This window comes from Tursiops truncatus, chromosome 11 (assembly GCF_011762595.2).
Source record: "Tursiops truncatus isolate mTurTru1 chromosome 11, mTurTru1.mat.Y, whole genome shotgun sequence".
Lineage (NCBI taxonomy): Eukaryota > Metazoa > Chordata > Mammalia > Artiodactyla > Delphinidae > Tursiops > Tursiops truncatus.
In genome coordinates, this window is record NC_047044.1 from 45,329,036 (window position 1) to 45,349,794 (window position 20,759).

General features: G+C 35.1%; 1 protein-coding gene across 2 annotated transcripts in view; it reads left to right on the forward strand.

Annotated features, from left to right (window-relative positions):
- Window positions 1-20,759, forward strand: part of ZFC3H1 (zinc finger C3H1-type containing) — a 49,884-nt gene that overhangs the window by 6,719 nt on the left and 22,406 nt on the right. The window contains exons 3-14 of one of the 2 annotated variants that reach the window (XM_019952637.3): window positions 5,863-5,927; window positions 9,064-9,262; window positions 9,511-9,734; window positions 11,546-11,669; window positions 13,801-13,898; window positions 15,358-15,567; window positions 15,767-15,931; window positions 16,862-16,999; window positions 17,643-17,764; window positions 18,180-18,329; window positions 20,086-20,260; window positions 20,502-20,633. In XM_019952637.3, the coding sequence (XP_019808196.1) occupies window positions 5,863-5,927; window positions 9,064-9,262; window positions 9,511-9,734; window positions 11,546-11,669; window positions 13,801-13,898; window positions 15,358-15,567; window positions 15,767-15,931; window positions 16,862-16,999; window positions 17,643-17,764; window positions 18,180-18,329; window positions 20,086-20,260; window positions 20,502-20,633 (1,802 nt within the window). The remainder of the gene's footprint in view (window positions 1-5,862; window positions 5,928-9,063; window positions 9,263-9,510; window positions 9,735-11,545; window positions 11,670-13,800; window positions 13,899-15,357; window positions 15,568-15,766; window positions 15,932-16,861; window positions 17,000-17,642; window positions 17,765-18,179; window positions 18,330-20,085; window positions 20,261-20,501; window positions 20,634-20,759) is intronic. The other variant, XM_019952638.3, reaches the window with a different exon arrangement.

Genomic DNA, 20,759 nt, shown 5'->3' on the forward strand with positions numbered 1-20,759 from the left:
AATGCAAGCAGTTGGGTAACCATTGCCAGCCATCACTATCATAGAACAGTTTCATTAACTCCCACCGATTCCCTCATGCCACCAACCCTACTTGGTAACCTTTGGTCTGTTTTCTGACCCTATACTTTTGCCTTTTCCAGAATGTCATATAAATGGAGTCTTGTAGAACATTGCCTTTTAACCCTAGCTGCTTTCCCTTAGCATAGTGTATTTGAGATTGATCCATGTGGTTGCTTATGTCAGTAGTTCATTTCTGTTTTATTGCTGAATGCCCCATATGGCTATGCTACAGTTTGTTTATCCATTTCCCACTTCAGGGACATTTGGTTCTTCCAGTTTGGGGCAGTTACAAAACCTTCATAGATAAAGGTTTGCTAATGTTTTGTTTAGGATTTTTCACGTAGGTTCATAGTCTGTAGTTTTGTTCCTTCTTTTTCCTTACAAGTTTTAGTATAAGGTTATGATGCTCAGAATGAGTTGGGGAGTGGTTTCCTCTTTGTTCTCTGGGATAGTTTTAAGGTTGGAATCATTCCTGGGATATTTGGTAGATCTTGCTGATAAAATTATCTGAGCCAGGATGGCTTTTTTTCTGGGAAGGTTTTAAACTACTGACTGTTTATGTTTTCTATTTCTGGTTAAGGCAGTTTAGGTAAACTATTTTTCTTGTAATGTGCTCGTTTCCTGTAAGTTGTACAGTTTATACTAAGTTATTCTGAAGAATCTTACATTTTTATTATCCACAGCAGTTATTAATTGTGTCTCCCATCATCTTTTAAAAATTTCCCCAGAAATAAGTCCACAGCTTTTAAAACTCATTAATTTTTAGCCTCTCTACTATTAACATCATTTGGGGCTATGAAACTTCTACTTTAGCTGCATCTCAGTTTGTCATTTGTAAATTTTTTTCATTCAGTTCTAAGTGTTTTCTAATTTTTGTTATTCTTTGGCCTATAGGCTGTTTAGAAGTGTGTTCCAAAACACGTAGGTTTTTTAGGTGTATATTTTGTCATTGAATTCTAAGTCAATCACATTGTCAGAGAATGAGATCTATATAGTAGCAATCTTTTGAAATATTTGTAGAGACTTGCTTTATTGTCTAGTATGTGATTGATTTTCGTAACTGTTGTGTGTTTGAAAGGAATGTTTGGATTGTTAGATCAAGCTTTTTTTTTTTTTTTTTTGAGGTATGCGGGCCTCTCACTGTTGTGGCCTCTCCCATTGCGGAGCACAGGCTCCGGACTTGCAGGCTCAGCGGCCATGGCTCACGGGCCCAGCCGTTCCGCGGCATGTGGGATCTTCCCAGACTGGGGCACGAACCTGTGTCCCCTGCATTGGCAGGTGGACTCTCAACCACTGCACCGCCAGGGAAGCCCCTAGATCAAGCTTTTATGTTCACATCTTCCTTCTAAGATATGAACATTTTTTGATCTGCTTGATCTGTCAATTGCTGAGAGGCTTGCTAAAATCTGCCAGTATGGTAGTGGATTTCTAGTTTTCAGTTTTTGCTTTAAATACTTTGAGGCTGGGGAATTGACTTATTATTCTCATTATTATGTAGTGATCTCTATCTCTAGTAATGTTTTTGCCTAAAAGACTATTTTGTCTCATGTTAATAAACACACCATCTTTCTCTTGTTAAGTATATATGCTTTGTATATCACTTTCCATCCTTTCAGTCTTTCTGTATCTTCATGTCCCAAATGTTACTTGTACATTGTATGGAGCTGGATTTCATTTGTAGTTTAACCTGACGATCTTTGTCTTTTAACAAGAACATATAGTTCACATTTTTTCATGATTACTGATAGTTGTATTTATTTCCTTTTCTTTTTTTTCTGTCTTGCCTCTTTTGACTTTTTTTTTTAATACAACTTTTTTTTTTTCTTTTACTCGTTTGGAAGTTAGATACAAAGTTTTTGGTCTCATTGATTCCTTTAGGAATTGTAACATGAATTCTTATCAGTGTTTAAAGTTAATCAAGTTATTTACCCTTTCCCTGATATACAAGGACCAGTATTTGCCTACCTTTGCCCATGTATTTAACACTTTCTTGGCTCACTCTTCCTTCTGTGTCTAGAATCACTTATGCTTAAAATACATTTTTAAGAATTTCCTTTAGTTTGTGTCTGCTATATGAAAACCTTATTTCTGTTTATCCTATTTTAAAGACAATTTTCGTAGGTTTAGAATTCTAGATTAGTTAATTATATTCTCAGTATATTGAAGATATTTTCTGGCTTCCATTGTTGATTTTGAAAAGTCAGCTATCAATCTTTTTTTTTTAATAAAACATTTTTGAAAATTTATTTATTTATTTTTGGCTGCGTTGGGTCTTCGTTGCTGTGCGCAGGCTTTCTCTAGTTGGCGAGAGGGGGCTACTCTTCGTTGCAGTGCGCGGGCTTCTCCTTGCGGTGGCTTCTCTTGTTGCAGGACACAGGCTCTAGGCGCGCGGGCTTAAGTAGTTGCAGCATGCGGGCTCAGTAGTTGTGGCTTGTGGGCTCTAGAGCGCAGGCTCAGTAGTTGTGGCGCACGGGCTTAGTTGCTCTGTGGCATGTGGGATCTTCCCAGACCATTGGCAGGGGATTCTTAACCACTCTGCCACCGGGGAAGCCCAACTTCTGTCTTTTCAACTAGACTTCCGGAAAGGCTAATCTACGCTGACTCCTTTCAGTTCACCTGTCATTCCTTCTTAACTCAATGTAGTTTGCTTTTCTGACCCTACCAGAATACTGAAACTACTCATGGCACAGTTACTTTGACCTAATTGCAAAATTCATTTTTCATTTTCATTCCTTTTTTATTTCATTCTTCCATTTATTCAAAATTTAGTTGAGCACTTTATTCCAGCCTCTTGGAAGTACATCAGTGGAAAATAGACAGTCATTTATGCCTTCATGGGCTTGCATTTTAAGAAGAGGAGACAGTAAATATGATGAGTAAATAACAGTTGTAGAGAGAGAAAAAGCATAGCAGTAAGTAAGTTAGGATGGAGATAGTGGGTATAGGCTGCAGTATTAATGGGTGATCAGGAGAGGCCTGAATTTGAAGGTGAGATTTAAACAAAGGCTTTGAAGACGGTGGGGGAATAGCCAAATGGGGGAAATAGGTTTCTAGGCAAAGAGAATAAATAGCTAGAGCATTGATTTTCTAACTGTGGTCCTTGGACCTTCTTTACCTGGGAACTTGATAGAAATGCAAATTCTTAGGCCCTACCCCAGATCTACTAAATTGGAAACTCTGGAAATGGGGCCCAGCAATCTGTATTTAAGAAGCCCTCTTGTTGATTCTGATACTTGATAAAGTTTGAGAATCACTGAACTAGAGTAATGACCCTTAGGCAGAAGGGTACTGGCATATTTGTGGAATAACAGGGAAACCAGTGCCACTAAAGAAGAGAGAGTGATGGGGAATGAGTAGTGGGAGAGAAGAGGTCAGAGATAACGAGTTGGGACAGATCATGTATTTTGTAAGATGGTTTTTATTCTGAGTGAAATAGGAGCTGTTGCAGGGTTTTGAGCAAAGGATTGGCATAATTTGTTTTAAATTCTCAAAGGATCACTGCTGCTATGTTGAGAGTATCCTGTAGGGAGTAGACACATCTGTTATATTCAGTGATGTTTTTCTCACTAATCCTGAAATTTGGGGATTTCTATGCTACTGTACACATCAGTAGTTTCTTGCAACTTTCTGATTTTCCTTTTTTTAAAAAAAATACTTTTCCTATGTAACTTCTTAACTGTTGATGTCCTCACCGTTCTCTTCTCCTTGGGTGTTCTCAGTTATTATGGTTTTAGCTACCACCTATATCCTGACTGTCTCTAGCTCGGTTTAGAATTTCAGGTAATAATTTTAAAAATACTGCATGACTGCACAAGACCAATTTTCATTTCGGAAGTATTGAGTAAGAATTGAAATAGAAATATTTTTATAGAGATCCATGATAGTGGTACGACAGAAAGACCAAACTACATGTTTGGTCAATTAAATCATAACCTGCTTTTATTAATCTTTGTGTAAAGTTAGATTTATGGTCTGAAATTTACGGTTTGTGCTTGTTTTTCAGGTGACATTGTGCTCATTAGGTAGCTGCCAGCTTAGTGCATAGTTGCCTCTATGCTCCCTTAAAGGGAGGTGCTGCCATCTTTTATAGATGAAAGAGAGCCTCATCAACTAATAAACTCTCATGACTAATGACTCATAGTATAGGAGAAAAGTTCTTTGTACATTTATTGTGGAAAGTCTGTCTTTATTTTTTTTCCTTGTTCATTTTTGTCTAATAGTTATTACTATTCTCTTATTCTTTGAAGTATGGTCAGTTTTGTTATAAGGTGACATGCATTCCTGGAAATCACTACACTGCAGAATTGCACAATAAAAGGCACAGGGCTAGGGGCAAATGGTGTTAGGGAAAACAACACTCAAAAACCTTGTCAGTGGCACATGAAAAAAGATTGGAATCTAATAAAAACGGTAATGCAGGTTTACACATTAAATGGGTAAAAATGCTTGAAATACTACAATAAATATGTCACTTTACCTTGGAAAAGACCTAAAATGTGCTTGTGGAAGTAGATCTGCAGCTTATGAGTTACTGTGAAGTAGAACAAGGAAGGTTATTTGAAATTGGACAGTAAGTTGCAACACCAGATGGGGATGGGTGTGCATATACAGTGAACTGAAGTAGCTGGTAAATTGATCACCATGCGTGGGATTTGTATATTCCTACATGGATCACCTGGGTGCAGCTTTCTGCATTCTCTTAGTGTTTCTTGGACGCAAATTGTACGTAAGCAAATGTGAAATTTGTGTTGTCCTCAGATTATTTTCTAATATATCAATCATGTTGCAACAAATTCATATTTCCAAAACAAGCCTTATGGCAGAACTGACCTAACTCAAAGTTTGGTGATTGCCTTCCATTTACTTTTTCTAGGTACTTGATATAATAATTTTTCTATGTATTGAATAAGTTGCCTATTCTTTTATCAGTAGGTCTTGAGCAATCAAATTAGGATATTTGGAATACTGGTAGTGGTATTATGGAAAAAAAAACTAGGCTTGGAGTTTAGACTTAGTTGAATCCTAGCTTTGCAAATTTATTTGTGTCATCTTAAGAAAAGATTTTCTTAGTTTTTAACTTAATCTGTTTTAGCTATGAAAGTGCCTCTCTCAGTACTATTATATATGTACTGTAACTTTACTGTGTAATTTGTAGAGCTGTCATAGATTAGATAATATATAAATAAGATTTTGTAATAGCTTAATCAGAAATCTGGGCCCAAGGCTAGAATTCTGGAAAATGTGTGGAAGGACTTAATTTGGTTGATACTTAACCTACTTCTGTTGATGCTTTTCTGCATAAATAGAGAACATTTCTTTTTTTTTCTACTTTTTGGCCAAGTCCCGAAGACATTTCTTTAATGAATAAATCCAATACAATCTCTAAATGTTGAATTCATTTCAACTTTTGAGGTCTGAATTAATCATCACATATTCTTTTCTGTGTATTATCTGTTCAGTAATGAAGCTTTGTTTCTTGTCTGTCTGCTTTGTAAATTCTGTTCTTATTTGAAATAATTATTTTTAGTTCAGAAGTCATTCTTACCATAGTGCAGTTTTAATTTATAATTTAATATTTTGAATTGTTTTTGCATTATAACTTTCAGAAATGAGACTGATGTGGAAAGTTTGTTCAGATTTTCATTCTCTCTAACAACATTCTTTCCTTTTGGTTGAGAGATTGAGAAAATGAGACCCTTTAATGAGACCGTTTAAAATAAATACTAGTAAATATCATATAGCATTTTAAATTGATTGTGGCAACCTTTTAAAGCATTCAGAATATGCTGTTTTATTTTAAAGGATTAGAAGATAAGGAACAAAATTTAACGAGAAGAATTAGTGCCTCAGATATTCTATCTGAAAAGGTAAGATACTGCTTTGTGAGATTGGATATCTCTGTAAGACTGATTCTTGCACTGCTTTACTCTGTTCTTTTGAAAGGGAAATTCTGTCTTGTTTTTCACTCATTTTTTGTTTTTCAGCATTGCTATACCTTCATTTGGATATAAGCCTTAAAGATAAGAAAATCTGGAGAGACATCTTGGAGTATCTCCACTGGGTTCAATTAGATTACATTTAATTTAATTGAAATGTTATATGTATCTATAGATAATGTTTTTGCTTTTTTGGTTTTTTTTTTTTTTTGGTGGTATGCGGGCCTTTCACTGTTGTGGCCCCTCCTGTTGCAGAGCACAGGCTCCGGACGCAGGCTCAGCGGCCATGGCTCACGGGCCCAGGCGCTCCGCGGCATGGGGGATCTTCCCGGACCAGGGCACGAACCCGTGTCCCCTGCATCGGCAGGCAGACTCTCAACCACTGCGCCACCAGGGAAGCCCTGCTTTTTTGGATTTTGAAACTTCTCATTTTCCTCCACAGATTTTCTTTTCCTAATTTTGGGGGATTATGCTGTGTGAGAAAGCTTTGGAGTTAGACAAACCTTGACCTGGTATCCAATTCTAGCTCCTCTTATTAGCTGAGTGATCCTTGTATATGCTGTTTAGCCTTTGCTTGCCTCTGTTTTCTTTTCTACAAAATGAGTTTAATGTCATCTGTTCTCTGGGTTGTTGTGAGGTTCAGCAGGATAAAGTACAAGAGCATCAAGCACTGTGTTCGACGTGTAATAGGTATTCACTGGCCCAAGCCTTTTGTTTGTTGAATTAGAGATCTGAAATATCTGCAGTTTCTTCTATTAAGATTTCAGTTTTTTATGCTTTTTATGGGTAAACTGAAATGATGCAAAGAGCCTAGAAGCTTTAGGAAAGAGAGGGTCCTGAATTTAAGGATGATAATATAATAGATACACACGCATGTGCACATACACGTGCGTGCATTTATATGTGTATGGTTTTGAATAACTCTGTAAGGTAGGTTGACATCTCTTTTACAGATGAACTAAGATTCATGTGCATAGATTAAGTGACTTGCCTAAAGTTACATAGGACTTAGGCGTCAGAACAAGGAGTTTGAATGAGGCTCAGTGCTCTTGCTGATCAAGTAGCTGCTTTAAGTAGCATATAGTTGAATGACAGAATCAGTGGTCTCTTTCATTCCAGAAGGGTTAGTAGCAAAAGATAATCAAAGACTTTTAAGTCTCAGTGGAACAGTAATGATAGCTTTATTTTACTTAAGCTCTGGATTAGCACTGTCCAATAGAATTTTCTACAATAATGGAAATGTTCTATACCTGCACTCTCCAATATGGTAGCTATTAGCTACATGTGGCTATTAAGCGCTTGGAATGTGACTAGTGTGGCTGCGGAAATAAAGTTGTTATTCAATTTTAGCTAAATTTAAATAGCCATACGTGGCTTGTTGGTCCCATTTTTGGATAGCATGGCTGTAGGTCTTCAGTACCAAGCAGTAGAATTTGATATGTTTAAGTGACTTGGAGTAAAAAAGACTCATGATAATTTTTAAGCTCATTTGTTACATATATTTCCCAAAAAAGGAAAGAGTAACTGTATCCTGGCTTGGTTAAACTGAAGTACTGAAATATGTGTTGGTAGTTTAATTAGAGATTTATAATAGTCTATATAAGGTTAAACTACTAGGTAGGATCCACTGGGTTTTTTTTTATGTTTAAGAATTAAATAATTTATTGGATTTTAAAAATGTAATTACAGTTCACCTATAAGGGAAAGTTACTAGGTAAGCGGGCCTTAACCTTCTTGAGTCTTAGCCTCTTTTGAGTCGCCCCTCCTTTTCCATATATACACATAAAGGAAAAACACATACAGCTTTGTATTTAACTTCAAGGAATGGGGATGCCAAAGGACTCCTTATCTCTCTCCCACTAAAGTCTCATGGACTCCAATTTAGAACCTCTGCTTAGGTTGCCTGACATTTTCAGTTATATTTTAGCTAAAATGTACAGAATAGAATAATTTTAAAAGTTAACTCAAAAAAAGTGGAGTGAAAAAATTAAGAAGTTGCTTCAATTGAAAAAAAGTTCTCATACATTTGTTCCTAAACTGTTTTCCTGTTTTAGCTTCCCTGAAGAAGTCTTGGGTGTTCAAAATATTTTCAATATTCAGATAAATATCTGTAGCTTTAGAACATGGAATGCTCTAATATAAGCAAATCTTTACATATTTTTTCCTTTAAAACTGATTTAAAGGGGGCTTCCCTGGTGGTGCAGTGGTTGAGAATCTGCCTGCTAATGCAGGGGACACGGGTTCGCGCCCTGGTCTGGGAGGATCCCACATGCTGCGGAGCAACTAGGCCCGTGAGCCACAACTACTGAGCCTGCGTGCGAGTCTGGAGCCTGTGCTCCGCAACAAGAGAGGCTGCGATAGTGAGAGGCCCACGCACCGTGATGAAGAGTGGCCCCTGCTTGCTACAGCTAGAGAAAGCCCTCGCACAGAAACGAAGACCCAACACAGCAAAAATTAATTAATTAATTGATAAACTCCTACCCCCAACATCTTAAAAAAAAAAACACCATGCTTCATCAATGTCTTCTTAAAAAAAAAACTGATTTAAAGGTTTATAAAAGATTTATAAAATATATATTTTAAAAAGTTTGCAAATTTGTATCTTGACATTCACTGTGCCTGTTCTGTGTAGTACTTGTAAGGCTAGTACAAGTACACATGATTATGGAACCACTTCGTTCTTCATTCCTTACCTCCCCTGGGTTGATTTCTTCTTGCATTCACTGCCATCAGATTTCTACTCCTGTTTGGGAGGCAGTTAAATGCCAATCTCTAACCCTTAACTTTTTTTTTTCATTATCAGTTGTACTCTCCCCTTCTAACCCTTCACACTTACATATAAACACATACCCTCTACAGATTGATCTTCTGTTTGTATTACAGGGACTGAATTAGAGTATAGGGCTATGGTAAGTTATTCAGTTTCCTTATTTTATTTGTATTAATATTTACCATTTAAGTATTTGCCTTAAAACTAACTAACTGATCTTATAAAAGATTTGACTTGGTAATATGTTTAAAGTCAAATAATAGAATCTTTAAATGGCAACTGTTTCTTTTTTTAAAGAAGCTTGGTGAAGATGAAGAGGAGCTATCTGAATTGCAGCTTCGTCTTTTGGCTCTTCAGTCAGCCAGTAAAAAATGGCAACAAAAAGAACAGCAGGTGATGAAAGAAAGCAAAGAAAAGCTGACTAAGATGAAAACTGTACAGCAGAAAGTTAAAACCAGTACAAAAACACATTCGGCCAAAAAAGTTAGCACTACAGGTGATCATTTCTGTTAAATTCTTTTAATTGATTTCCTATATCAGTATGGTTTTTAGATTTTAATTCAGAAAGTTTTGAGCTGAGAATTATATTCTGACTAAAGTATAATCGTATATAAATGAACTTAGAGGAGCAGCTGTATATATGACTTAATAATGAAAAAAAATGTTAAAGCTCTTATTTTCTTTTATCTTCTAGAAAATTCTAACTCTAATAGATACTGATGTTTCTATATTTTTTATTTAAAGCTAAACAAGCATTGAGGAAGCAGCAAACAAAGGCATGGAAGAAACTACAACAACAAAAAGAACAGGAAAGACAGAAAGAAGAGGATCAACGGAAACAAGCTGAAGAAGAAGAGAGAAGGAAAAGAGAAGAAGAAATCAGAAAAATTCGAGATCTCTCAAATCAGGAAGAGCAATACAATCGATTCATGAAATTGGTTGGTGGAAAGAGGCGATCAAGGAGTAAAGTAAGGAGTTCAAAAATACAAAATCAAAATATTACTCAAATTTAACTGTCCTTATAGTCTTATTTCATAAATTCAGTCAACTAAGAAAAAGTATTACATTCTTTTGTTTGATAGAGCTCATTATATAAATAACTCTTGGGAAGAAGGGAAGGTAGGTTATAATTGAGAATGAGTCGTTTTTATAGTTATAGATATTAGAAATAAAAGAAATGAAAGGCTAATATAATATTATGGTTAGAAAAGCTTCCTTTTGACTTTTTTGTCATTTTCTGTTTAGAAGAAAGTAGCATTACTGAGTTGTAGTGAGGACTTATTCTTAAAATGACTGTTCCCTATTAGTTTTCCATTTTTTAGTAATGTAGAATTAGAAATGTGTCATGATTAATTGATATGGACTTTTTTTTTTTTTTTTTTTTTGGCGGTACGCAGGCCTCTCCTGTCGCGGAGCACAGGCTCCGGACGTGCAGGCTCAGTGGCCATGGCTCACGGGCCCAGCCACTCCGTGGCATGTGGGATCTTCCCGGACCAGGGCTTGAACCCGTGTCCCCTGCATCGGCAGGCGGACTCCCAACCACTGCGCCACCAGGGAAGCCCGATATGGACTATTTTAAAGAAAGTTAAATCGTCATATAGTCATAGCGTTAGTGCATGTGACTTTAGTTATCAAGCATTTGTGAGCCTTTATTATGTATAAGTCATTGATAATGACTAAGTCATTTTCTTTTATGGATGGTGTTAGGAAGTAAACTGGAGATTTAATACTGATCTACTGCTATTAGCAGTGACAAATTTCAGAATTCTGAGCTTTAATAATACACTCACGAGTGTAGTCTCATACACTCGTGGGTGTATTATTAAAGAATAGAGGGATATTTAAGAATAAGAGCTATTTAATTGTAGCAAGTCAAGAGTTAGGTTTGCTTAAGTAAGGAATATATAAGTATTCATACTTTGAACTTCCAGAAAGCACTTTGATAGAATCTTTTTTTAGAGAAGTATTGTATTAATAGTTGTATGTTACTCTTATATCCATCTGGATAGTTTTTTTTTAATTTTGCGGTACGCGGGCCTCTCACTGTTGTGGCCTCTCCCGTTGCAGAGCACAGGCTCTGGACGCGCAGGCTCAGCGGTCATGGCTCACGGCCCCAGCTGCTCTGCGGCATGTGGGATCCTCCCGGACCGGGGCACGAACCAGTGTCCCCTGCATCGGCAGGCGGACTGTCAACCACTGCACCACCAGGGAAGCCCCAGATAGTTTTTGCTAGTTTTCAATTTGTTATAAACTGTCTCCGAGTGGAACATTTTAAGAAGTAAAAAAAAAAAGAAAACATACGAGCATATGACAAGAGTTTTTAGTCTTCAGTTATCATTAGTTTATTCATAACTAAAATGTTAAGGATTATTTGGGCAATATTCTAAATATAGTTTTGATTACATAAAACTTGAATTCATTTATCTGATTTCTTAGCTTACAGAGAGAGGCTATTAGTATTTATGAGCTTAGGGTCATCTTATTTTCTAGAGGAATAGCTGATTATTTAGTGGCTCAGCTCACTCTGGGAGATTTCATCTGTATATATAGTACTTGCTAGTTTCATTTTCTGACAGTTGTAAAATGTCAACCACAGTGTACCTGTCATGTGTGTTGAATTTCCCCAATCAGATGTGATAGGCAGTTCTAACTGGATCATCATGATTATTGATACTGTTCTACATAAAATATAACTATTAATTGTTTTGTAATTTCTAGCCTAAGAATAGATTAAGACAGAAAATATTGTGAAACTAAAAAAAAAATCTTGTGTAATTAGTCCTCAGACCCTGACCTGAGACGATCCTTAGATAAGCAACCTACTGATAGTGGAGGAGGCATTTATCAATATGATAACTATGAAGAAGTTGCTATGGATACAGATAGTGAAACCAATTCTCCAGGTATGAGCTAAACCTTAAAACATATGCATGTTCACAATTATTAAGTAGAAAATCGTCACAAAGCTACCCAAAACCTTGCAAGAAATGTGTAATGAAAGTGAGATTTGCTGGTGGGCTGTACAACCATAGACATTATTTGATGTTATAAATAATTCAAGAGCAAACCTCAAATGTGTAATATTAACCTTTATTTCTAAGTATTTCTTTCTATATAGCATTTTAATAAGAAGGCAGTGTTTTACTGTTAACTATGTGATCTAAAAAGTGAATATTGTGGGAAAGGTGAGAACACTGTTTTAAAAAACAAATAAACAAACCTTTGCTTTCTTAAGTATCTTTGTATCTAAGGCATTCTTCGCTTTAGTTAAAAAACGGGGGGGGGGGATCTTTCTTGATTTTAGGCTTCCTTCCTCCTTCCACTGATGATACTCTGTAGGAATAGGGAGATGGAAAGTGATACTAGTGGTGTCTTAGGATCAGCTGGTTAGAACTGTTAGGGCTGTACCTCAGTTAGATTGCACATTTTAGGGTATGACCATCCTTGCGGGCTAGAGGCTCGCTTTAGTTGATATTCAGTGGTGATCAGCTGTGAGAGACCTGTTCTCTTACTAATTAACACACATAAGACTGAGGCAGACAACCAAATGCAGTTGGTGTTCTAGGAACTAGAATACTTACCTGCAAGGCCACATGATCAGTGTTTTTCTTCCAGTGGTCATATTGTGAGACCAAATTAAACTAGAATTCTACTTTAGTGTGCCTAGAGAGAAGGCAAAATCTGTATGATTTGGTAATGTTAATAAAAGTGCTCATTTTCAGGTTACTATGTTTCGGTTCATATTTAATAATCTTGTATTTTGATTTCATAGTTTAATTCTCTTTGGTCAATCTTTAATTTTCATATTTCCAGGTTCTTGGAGATGATTCATTGTAGTTCCCAAGTATTGACAATATTATTATTACTCTTTCTATAAAATAATTTTATGATCTACCCTCTTAAAAGAATTTTGTAAAAAATTATTATACAGAGAATGTACTCTACTCAGTTTTGTAAATTTTAACTTTTTGCCGTATTTATTACAAATATTTATGTTTTTAAGAAGTAAAGTGTTCTAAAGGTCAGTGTATAGTCAAATGGCATCATTTGGGCCACAGGTCAGCCCCATATAAGGCATGTGGTTAATATCCATATTGACTTGAGAGACAACGGGGACAAAGAAGAAATTTTAGTTTTCCCTAAGGTTGTATGGTTATTGAGTAGCAAGAGTAGTCTTTGAATCTGCCAGATTTCAGTGAGTCTAAAGAAACCACTGACAGTAAAAAGTGCAATTATCAATACTTTTAGCTGCTGCCAAGGAAGAAATGCTAACAATTTAACTGAGATGCATCAGTAACTATTTCAGAATTATTAATGTTTATTTATTTATTTATTTGGCTGCGTCAGGGTCTTAGTTGCAGCATGTGGGATCTTCTTGTTGCAGCATGCAAACTCTTAGTTGTGGCATGTGGGATCTAGTTCCCTCACCAGGGACCAAACCTGGGCCCCCTGCATTGGGAGTCTTAGCCGCTGGACCACCAGGGAATTCCCCAGAATTATTAAAATGTGAAAAAGTGCACACTTTAATAATTAAATACAGTGGGTAATTCTTTTCATTCCTAGTCCTGTTTGCTTTCTATCCAATTTAAATAGTCCATTTCTTCACTTTTCTCCACATGAAGGGAGGAATGGAGTCACCACATCACTGTTTTCCTTCGGTTAGGACACTTTGGCAGATTCAGGGGAATTTTTTGTTTTACTATTTCTTAAAAAGTATGTTTATTTCCAAAAAAAAAAAAGTGTGTTTCTAGCCTTTCCTGCTCTATTCCCTGTTACCACCACTAGGTGAAAAGTAGAGCAAAGTAGAGAGTTTTGAGGGACTAAATATCAGCGTAAGTGGATGGCTGATTTTGTAATGATATAAGGACAATAAGGAGGTGGTCTCATGGAAGTCAAATATTTTATTGGAGATTAATAAAATCTCACTTGTACTCTACTTAGATGCAATTTTATTTCTTCAAAAATACCATAAATTTAATTTATTCCTATTGAAATACATCTATTATTAAACTCTTACAAAAATTTTTTTTACAGCTCCTTCACCAGTGCAACCACCATTCTTCTCTGAATGTTCATTGGGGTATTTTTCTCCGGCACCATCTGTTTCTTTGCCTCCACCACCTCAGGTTTCTGTAAGTGAGAATTGATATGATTTCTACGAAAATTTTGTAGCCTTATGTCTTTTCTAATTTGTTTTGAAAAGCTGGCCTGTAATTAATTGTTAGGTTTGAAGAGAGCGTAAAATCAAAATTGCTTATCAGAATTAATAGCTATGAAATCTATGGAATAAACAGTTGATTAGTTATTGGCAGACTATCCATTTGGTAGATTTTTTTCGTAGCTAATTTTTTTTTTAACATCTTTATTGGGGTATAATTGCTTTACAATGGTGTGTTAGTTTCTGCTTTATAACAAAGTGAATCAGTTATACATATACATATGTTCCCATATCTCTTCCCTCTTGCGTCTCCCTCCCTCCCACCCCTCCAGGCGGTCATAGCTAATTTTTAATCTCATGTTGACTTTCTTTCAGTACTTAGTATGTTTCCTTCTTTCTTCTCTTTGTTCCTCTTTGTTCCTCAGAAAATGTATTCCGAAGCAGAGTAAGAATTATCTATTGTTTTGGATTTTTTTAGGGGGAATTGGGATTTAAGTGCATTAAGGTGCTTCTAGAAACTTTTTTCCTTTCTCCTCTTTTGATTAAATAGTTACTTTTAATTTGAAAATTCAGTAAAAGAAAAGCATTGTCTATGCAAGTTAATTTCTTTTCCCTACCTTTTGAAAGAACTGCCAGTCCCCTGTTAAAAAAAAAAAAGAAAGAAGAAAAAAGGAAGTGAGGGATCACAAAGTAAAATTTCTGAAGTTATTTCAGATGAGAGAACCTAGAGGTCACACTGGATCTCTCTTAATAGGTTAGTGGGGACCTTGCCATTTCACAGTTCCTAGGTAGATATCTGGTGTCCTCCTAGGAAGTTGAAGATGAGGGGAATATTAGAGCAGAGAGTGAGAGAGAAACATTTTTATTTTTTCTTTCTTCCTTGAATTGTTTTATATGTCAAGGGAAATACTGGAAAGTCTTTGAAGCAAAAATATGTGCAAATTCAAGGATTTGGGTAAAATTGTCTTTATAGATAATCTCGAAGAAGCCATTTCACAAGGATTTTATGAGGGTAGTGGTGACTCTTCTTTACAATTAATTCTTGAAATACTCTAGACTACGCCCACCCAGAATCCCTTTGGTTCCTAAGTTTTGATTTTTACTTAAGTGTTGTATCTGATTTTTTGTTATCTGTTTGTTTTCAGGTAGTCATCTAGGCAGATAGACACTGTAAAGTTTGATTTCTCTATTTTTAAGTTTATAAATTAAATGTTTCAAATATTGTTGATTTTTTGTAAAAATTATACTTTTTCATGGCTGAATATTGGATTTGGTTAGTTTTGAGATTTCCAGTATTCTTAGTTCACTTATGCTTACAGTAAAGTAATAACCTGTATACCTTTTTCTAATTTAATGTTACTCTAATGATAAACACTTGGAATGGGTAAAATTTGCATAGTAATTATTATTTCTTCTTTTTTAAAAACAACTAGTCAATACCACCTTTGAGCCAGCCTTATGTGGAAGGCTTGTGTGTTTCTCTTGAACCTCTACCTCCTCTACCACCTTTACCACCTCTTCCACCTGAAGATCCAGAACAGCCTCCAAAACCACCTTTTGCAGATGAGGAAGAAGAGGAAGAAATGCTGCTCCGAGAAGAGCTACTTAAATCTCTAGCGAATAAAAGAGCTTTCAAGCCAGAGGTAATTTAGGTACCTGAACCTCTAGGTGGTGCTATTGAGCTTAGTTTTAGGTAGCCCTACTTTTCTCTGCTAGTTTGGGATTCATTGGGCTTTTCAGTAAAGTGGGGATAAGTCTGATAGTACTTTGCTCAAGACCTTTAAAGGGACAGAAATTTCTTTTCATTTAAAATTGCTTCATATCTGTCTCTTTCTTCTTTAGGAAACATCCAGTAATAGTGACCCACCTTCACCTCCAGTTCTGAACAATTCACAGCCTGTGCCAAGAAGCAATCTGTCGATAGTCAGTATTAATACAGTATCTCAGCCTAGGATACAGAACCCAAAGTTTCACAGAGGACCTCGTCTTCCACGAACTGTGATCTCGGTAAAAACAAACAAAATAATTAGTCTTATTGTTATTTAAACAGCTTGTGAGAAATTTGTCTGCAGTTTTGCTGTCCTATTCCCTAACTCCTAGTTTATTATATACAAACATATATGTATTATTTTTTATTTATTAATAGTGAAATGGGAGCAGCTTCTTCACTTGTAAACTGGTAGAGTTCATGATAATATTTTTTGGGAAGCATTATTTTCCTCAGAGAGGTATTTTTTGCCATTTCCTCAGTTTTTGTTCCATATAACTTGGTCCATTTAGATTTTCTGTCTAGTCAGTTTTAGCAAATTATATATATTTTTTATTTCTCCCATCTTGGCTCATAATTTTTCAATTAATGACTGTACTATAATGGAAGAACTTATGATGTTTTTCAATGTTTATTAAGGAGATTGAAATGACAATTTATTTCTACCTTGTTTTCTAATGGGTTTAAAGTAAAATAAATGGAGCAAAGCCAAGTTGAAATCTTGCCTCTGTTCGGTAAACTTATTCTCCATATATAAGCACAAAAGCCAAAAAGATTTATTAATAATAATGTAGAATTATTAATTTTTTCTTTGGCTTTAAAAGGTTAATTTAGATTGCATTATGGTTCTTTATAGAAAGTTGGAGAAAATAAAACTTAATGAAGAAAGTGATGATAGTAGTATCTAGAGAGACTGAGAATATAATCAATAGAATATTTTTATGTTTTTGGATATAACCAGTATCTGTGGAGTGGGACAAAGTAAGTCAATTAATACAATATAAACAGGAGGAACCATAGACTGTCTGCTTGAAACCCATTATTTTTATGAATTTAAATTCGTACAGATAAAGTGACTTGTTCAAGGTCATGAAGCTAATTGTGGTAGAGCCAAGAAAAGGATAGAGATACTTCTGTCATCAAGAGTAACAAATATACTGTCTTTGCAGCTTCCAAAGCATAAATCAGTGGTTGTAACCCTAAATGATTCCGATGATAGTGAATCTGATGGAGAGGCATCCAAGTCAACCAATAGTGTTTTTGGTGGATTGGAGTCCATGATTAAAGAAGCAAGACGAACTGCTGAGGTAAGTGCAGTAATGAAAGATGCAAAGATTTATTGACAATCATTAAAGTTCGTTTGTTTTTCCTGGAAATTAGACCTTAGAGGTTTAGATTTTTAATATATCGAATTATGGAAATATAAATAAGAATTATGGAAATTATAAATAATACAAATAAGTATTTGTATTATTAGGAGTTTATATAATGAAGTGTGTATAAATTTAGATAGGTTTAACTATTAAAAAACTCCTTTTTTTTTGTTTCCAGTTGACTGTCACTTTTTTCAAAATAGTAAAATTGTGTGGATAATTGTCCTCTGTACTAAGGAAATTTATTGTTTTGGAATTTTGTTATATTACCAGAAAATAGTGTTTTTATCAAAGTGTATCACCTAAATACAACTTTTATCCCTATTCCTAATTGCAACAGTTGCTTAGATATGAAATAGTTCAATTATTTTCAAACCATAAGTCTTGACTACTTACTGGGATTGTACAATTAATTTGGTGGTTAATGGCCAGCACTGTGTTTTTTTAAACGGAATAGAAAATAATGATGAAGATGTTTATTTCTAAATATATAAATGTGCACTGGATAATGTAAAATATAGATCTTAGTGTGGGATTATAAAAGCTTTTGATCTGGTTGACTTCAAACGTTTTCTAGCAAGCTTCAAAACCGAAAGTACCTCCAAAATCTGAAAAAGAAAATGATCCCATGCGAACACCTGAAGCTTTGCCTGAAGAAAAGAAGATTGAATATAGATTGTTAAAGGAAGAGATTGCCAAGTAAGTGGCATTTTATGTAATTAGCTTTAAAGGTGTGTACTATTTTCGGTGCTTAATCTGTATACAGTTTATTGGCATTGGGAAATGAAGATGATGATTTTTATCCAAGATGAAGAGTTAATGTTTTTAGAACTTGCACAGGAGGGGGAGCCAGATGATCATCTATAAGCTTGAAGGCAGTGATGCACCGAGGTATAAACAGCTTAGAAAAAGATAAAAGCTGTTACAAAGGAGAACTACACTATCAGCTCTGAATGCCAATTTGGGTCATGCATATTGGTCATCATTGTTATTAGTCAATATGTTAGTCACTTAGTTAATATTTTTACTTTATTTTATGAAATAGAATACATCTTAAAAAATAATTTCAGTTTATTTTTTGGTATAATTTATTAATCTTTATTGATTATTTTAGTCGTGAGAAACAGCGTTTGATTAAATCAGATCAGCTGAAGACAAGTTCATCATCCCCAGCAAACTCTGATGTAGAAATTGATGGGATTGGCAGGATAGCAATGGTTACTAAGCAGGTTACAGATGCAGAAGCAAAACTTAAAAAACATAGGTGAGTCTCATTATCTGATTAAATACTGCATGTATCTAAGTGTTCCTATATTAGAGGAATATATTTTTGTGGTGTATGTCAGTAATAAGTATACTGTGTGATTACCAATTCTTTCATACTTGATAGACCTAGAGAAGGCTATCATTTTGTTGAATTATACATTTACGTGAAGTAATAGTATTAATGTTTAAATAAAAATATCAAGACTTCAAAAGAAAGTTTTCCCCCTTCAGATTTATGTATGGCTTTAAAACCTCTGGCATGTTTTTTAAAGACCTTTATTGGAAGCATATTTTTATTGTTAAAATTGGTAGACTTGATTGTTGGAAATAGTCATTACTTAGTCTGTTAAGTAAGACACATGGTCAAATATTGTGTTATTACAAAAACTATGATATGCAGTAACATTAAGATGTACCCTGATATTAGAGATCTGAAAAATGTTACTCATAGATGAAATATTGTGGTGACCATAAATCTCCAAAATTATCAACGAGAAATGGTACTGTGTATGTTTTAAAAGAAATTAAAATAAATTCATTTAGATTCCATTTCTTTAATAACTTTTATAACAAATGAAAAGATTTTTAAAAATTCTTTGTCTTTCTATTCCCCATTCTCTTTATCACATATTCTCTGTTTTTATGATTCATTCTAGATGTCATGTGTTGTGACTGTTTGAAATATGGTATCTTTCTGGGAAAGATGCTTCATTTTTTTTTTTTATCATAATGTTCAGTAGTTGAAAAGATGAAAATCTGTAAATTTGTCTTTTTGTCCTGATTTTTACTTCTCAGTTCCAGTCTTTACATCTGTCTATTGTTTAAAAATTAGATTTCTTTTTCTCTCCTTTGCTTTGCTTTAGATAAAATGAGTTAGAGGTTTGTAAATTAATTAAATGTGCTTGATTATGTTTATTAGATGTTTATTTGTGTGTTTATTATTAGGAGCGTTATAAATGAAACTAAACATAGTGATTTTCTGTCCTAAGTCTTCATTTTTCTTTTTTTATTTGAGGTTTTTTTATGTTTTTAATTTTTTGCGGGGGGGGTGTTGGGTCTTCGTTGCTGCATGCGAGCTTTCTTTAGTTGCGGTGAGCAGGGCTTCTCTTCATTGTGGCGCGTGGGCTTCAGTAGTTGCGGCACATGGGCTTCAGTAGTTGTGGCTCATGGGCTCTATAGTGCAGGCTCAGTAGTTGTGGTGCACGGGCTTGGTTGCTCCACGGCCTTTGGGATCTTCCTGGACCAGAGCTTGAACCTGTGACCCCTGCATTGGCAGGCGGATTCTTAACCACTGTGCCACCAGGGAAGCCCTCTTAAGTCCTCATTTTTCAGGAGTTATTTAGGGCTACATTGAAGGTTACTATTAATAGCTTTTCAACTGTAATTCACATTACTCAGACGCATGTTTTGTTTTGTTTTTTTAAAGATCCGACCCAGGGAATTCTCTGGTGGTCCAGTGGTTAGGACTCTGCACTTTCATTGCTGAGGGCCTGGGTTCAGTATCTGGTCGGGGAACTAAGATCCCGCAAGCCGCGTGGTGCTGCCAAAAAAAAAAAACGGCCAACCCATATTTGCTTTCATAAAATTTAACAGTGTCTATCTGAATACTTATTTTATTCTTCTAAATATTCACCTCTGTGTATCATAAACATATTTTTAAAAATGAGCTATTACTTCGTAAGTTTTTTATTCTGATGGTGTCAGTCCACTAGTTTAGAAAAACGTTCATAAGACTTTTGTTATTTCCCAATTAGGATTCTCTTGATGAAAGATGAATCTGTTTTAAAGAATCTAGTACAGCAAGAAGCTAAGAAGAAAGAATCTGTTCGAAATGCTGAAACAAAAATTACAAAACTTACAGAGCAGCTTCAGGCAACAGAGAAAATTCTCAGTGTCAACAGAATGTTTTTGAAGAAGCTTCAGGAACAAGTAATGTTCTTTTCTTAAATTCAAATATTGTAGTCCCATGTTTACTACACGTTTTTATGGGCCAAATTTTTAATAAAACCATAAACCAAAGCCATCAAAATGTGTAACCTATACATTGTTCTCCACTGAGATGTAATATTAGCATATTTTTAATTTCCATTTGAATACCGTAAAGAAATTATGTTTAAGAAGGTATTTCCTCTCCTAAGATTTACATACTCAGAATTACCCTATATTTCAGATTCACAGAGTTCAACAACGTGTTACAGTTAAGAAAGCTTTGACTCTGAAGTATGGAGAAGAACTTGCTCGTGCAAAAGCAGTGGCTAGTAAAGAAATAGGAAAACGTAAACTGGAACAAGATCACCTTGGAGTAAGTTGTTTGTAGAAATATTTAATGTTTGAAAAGGAGAAGGTTTTAATTATTCTTTTGAGGGTAAGAGATGCATAAAAAGTTCAAGCTTTTCCCTGCAGATTTAAAGAGAATAAGATTAAAGGT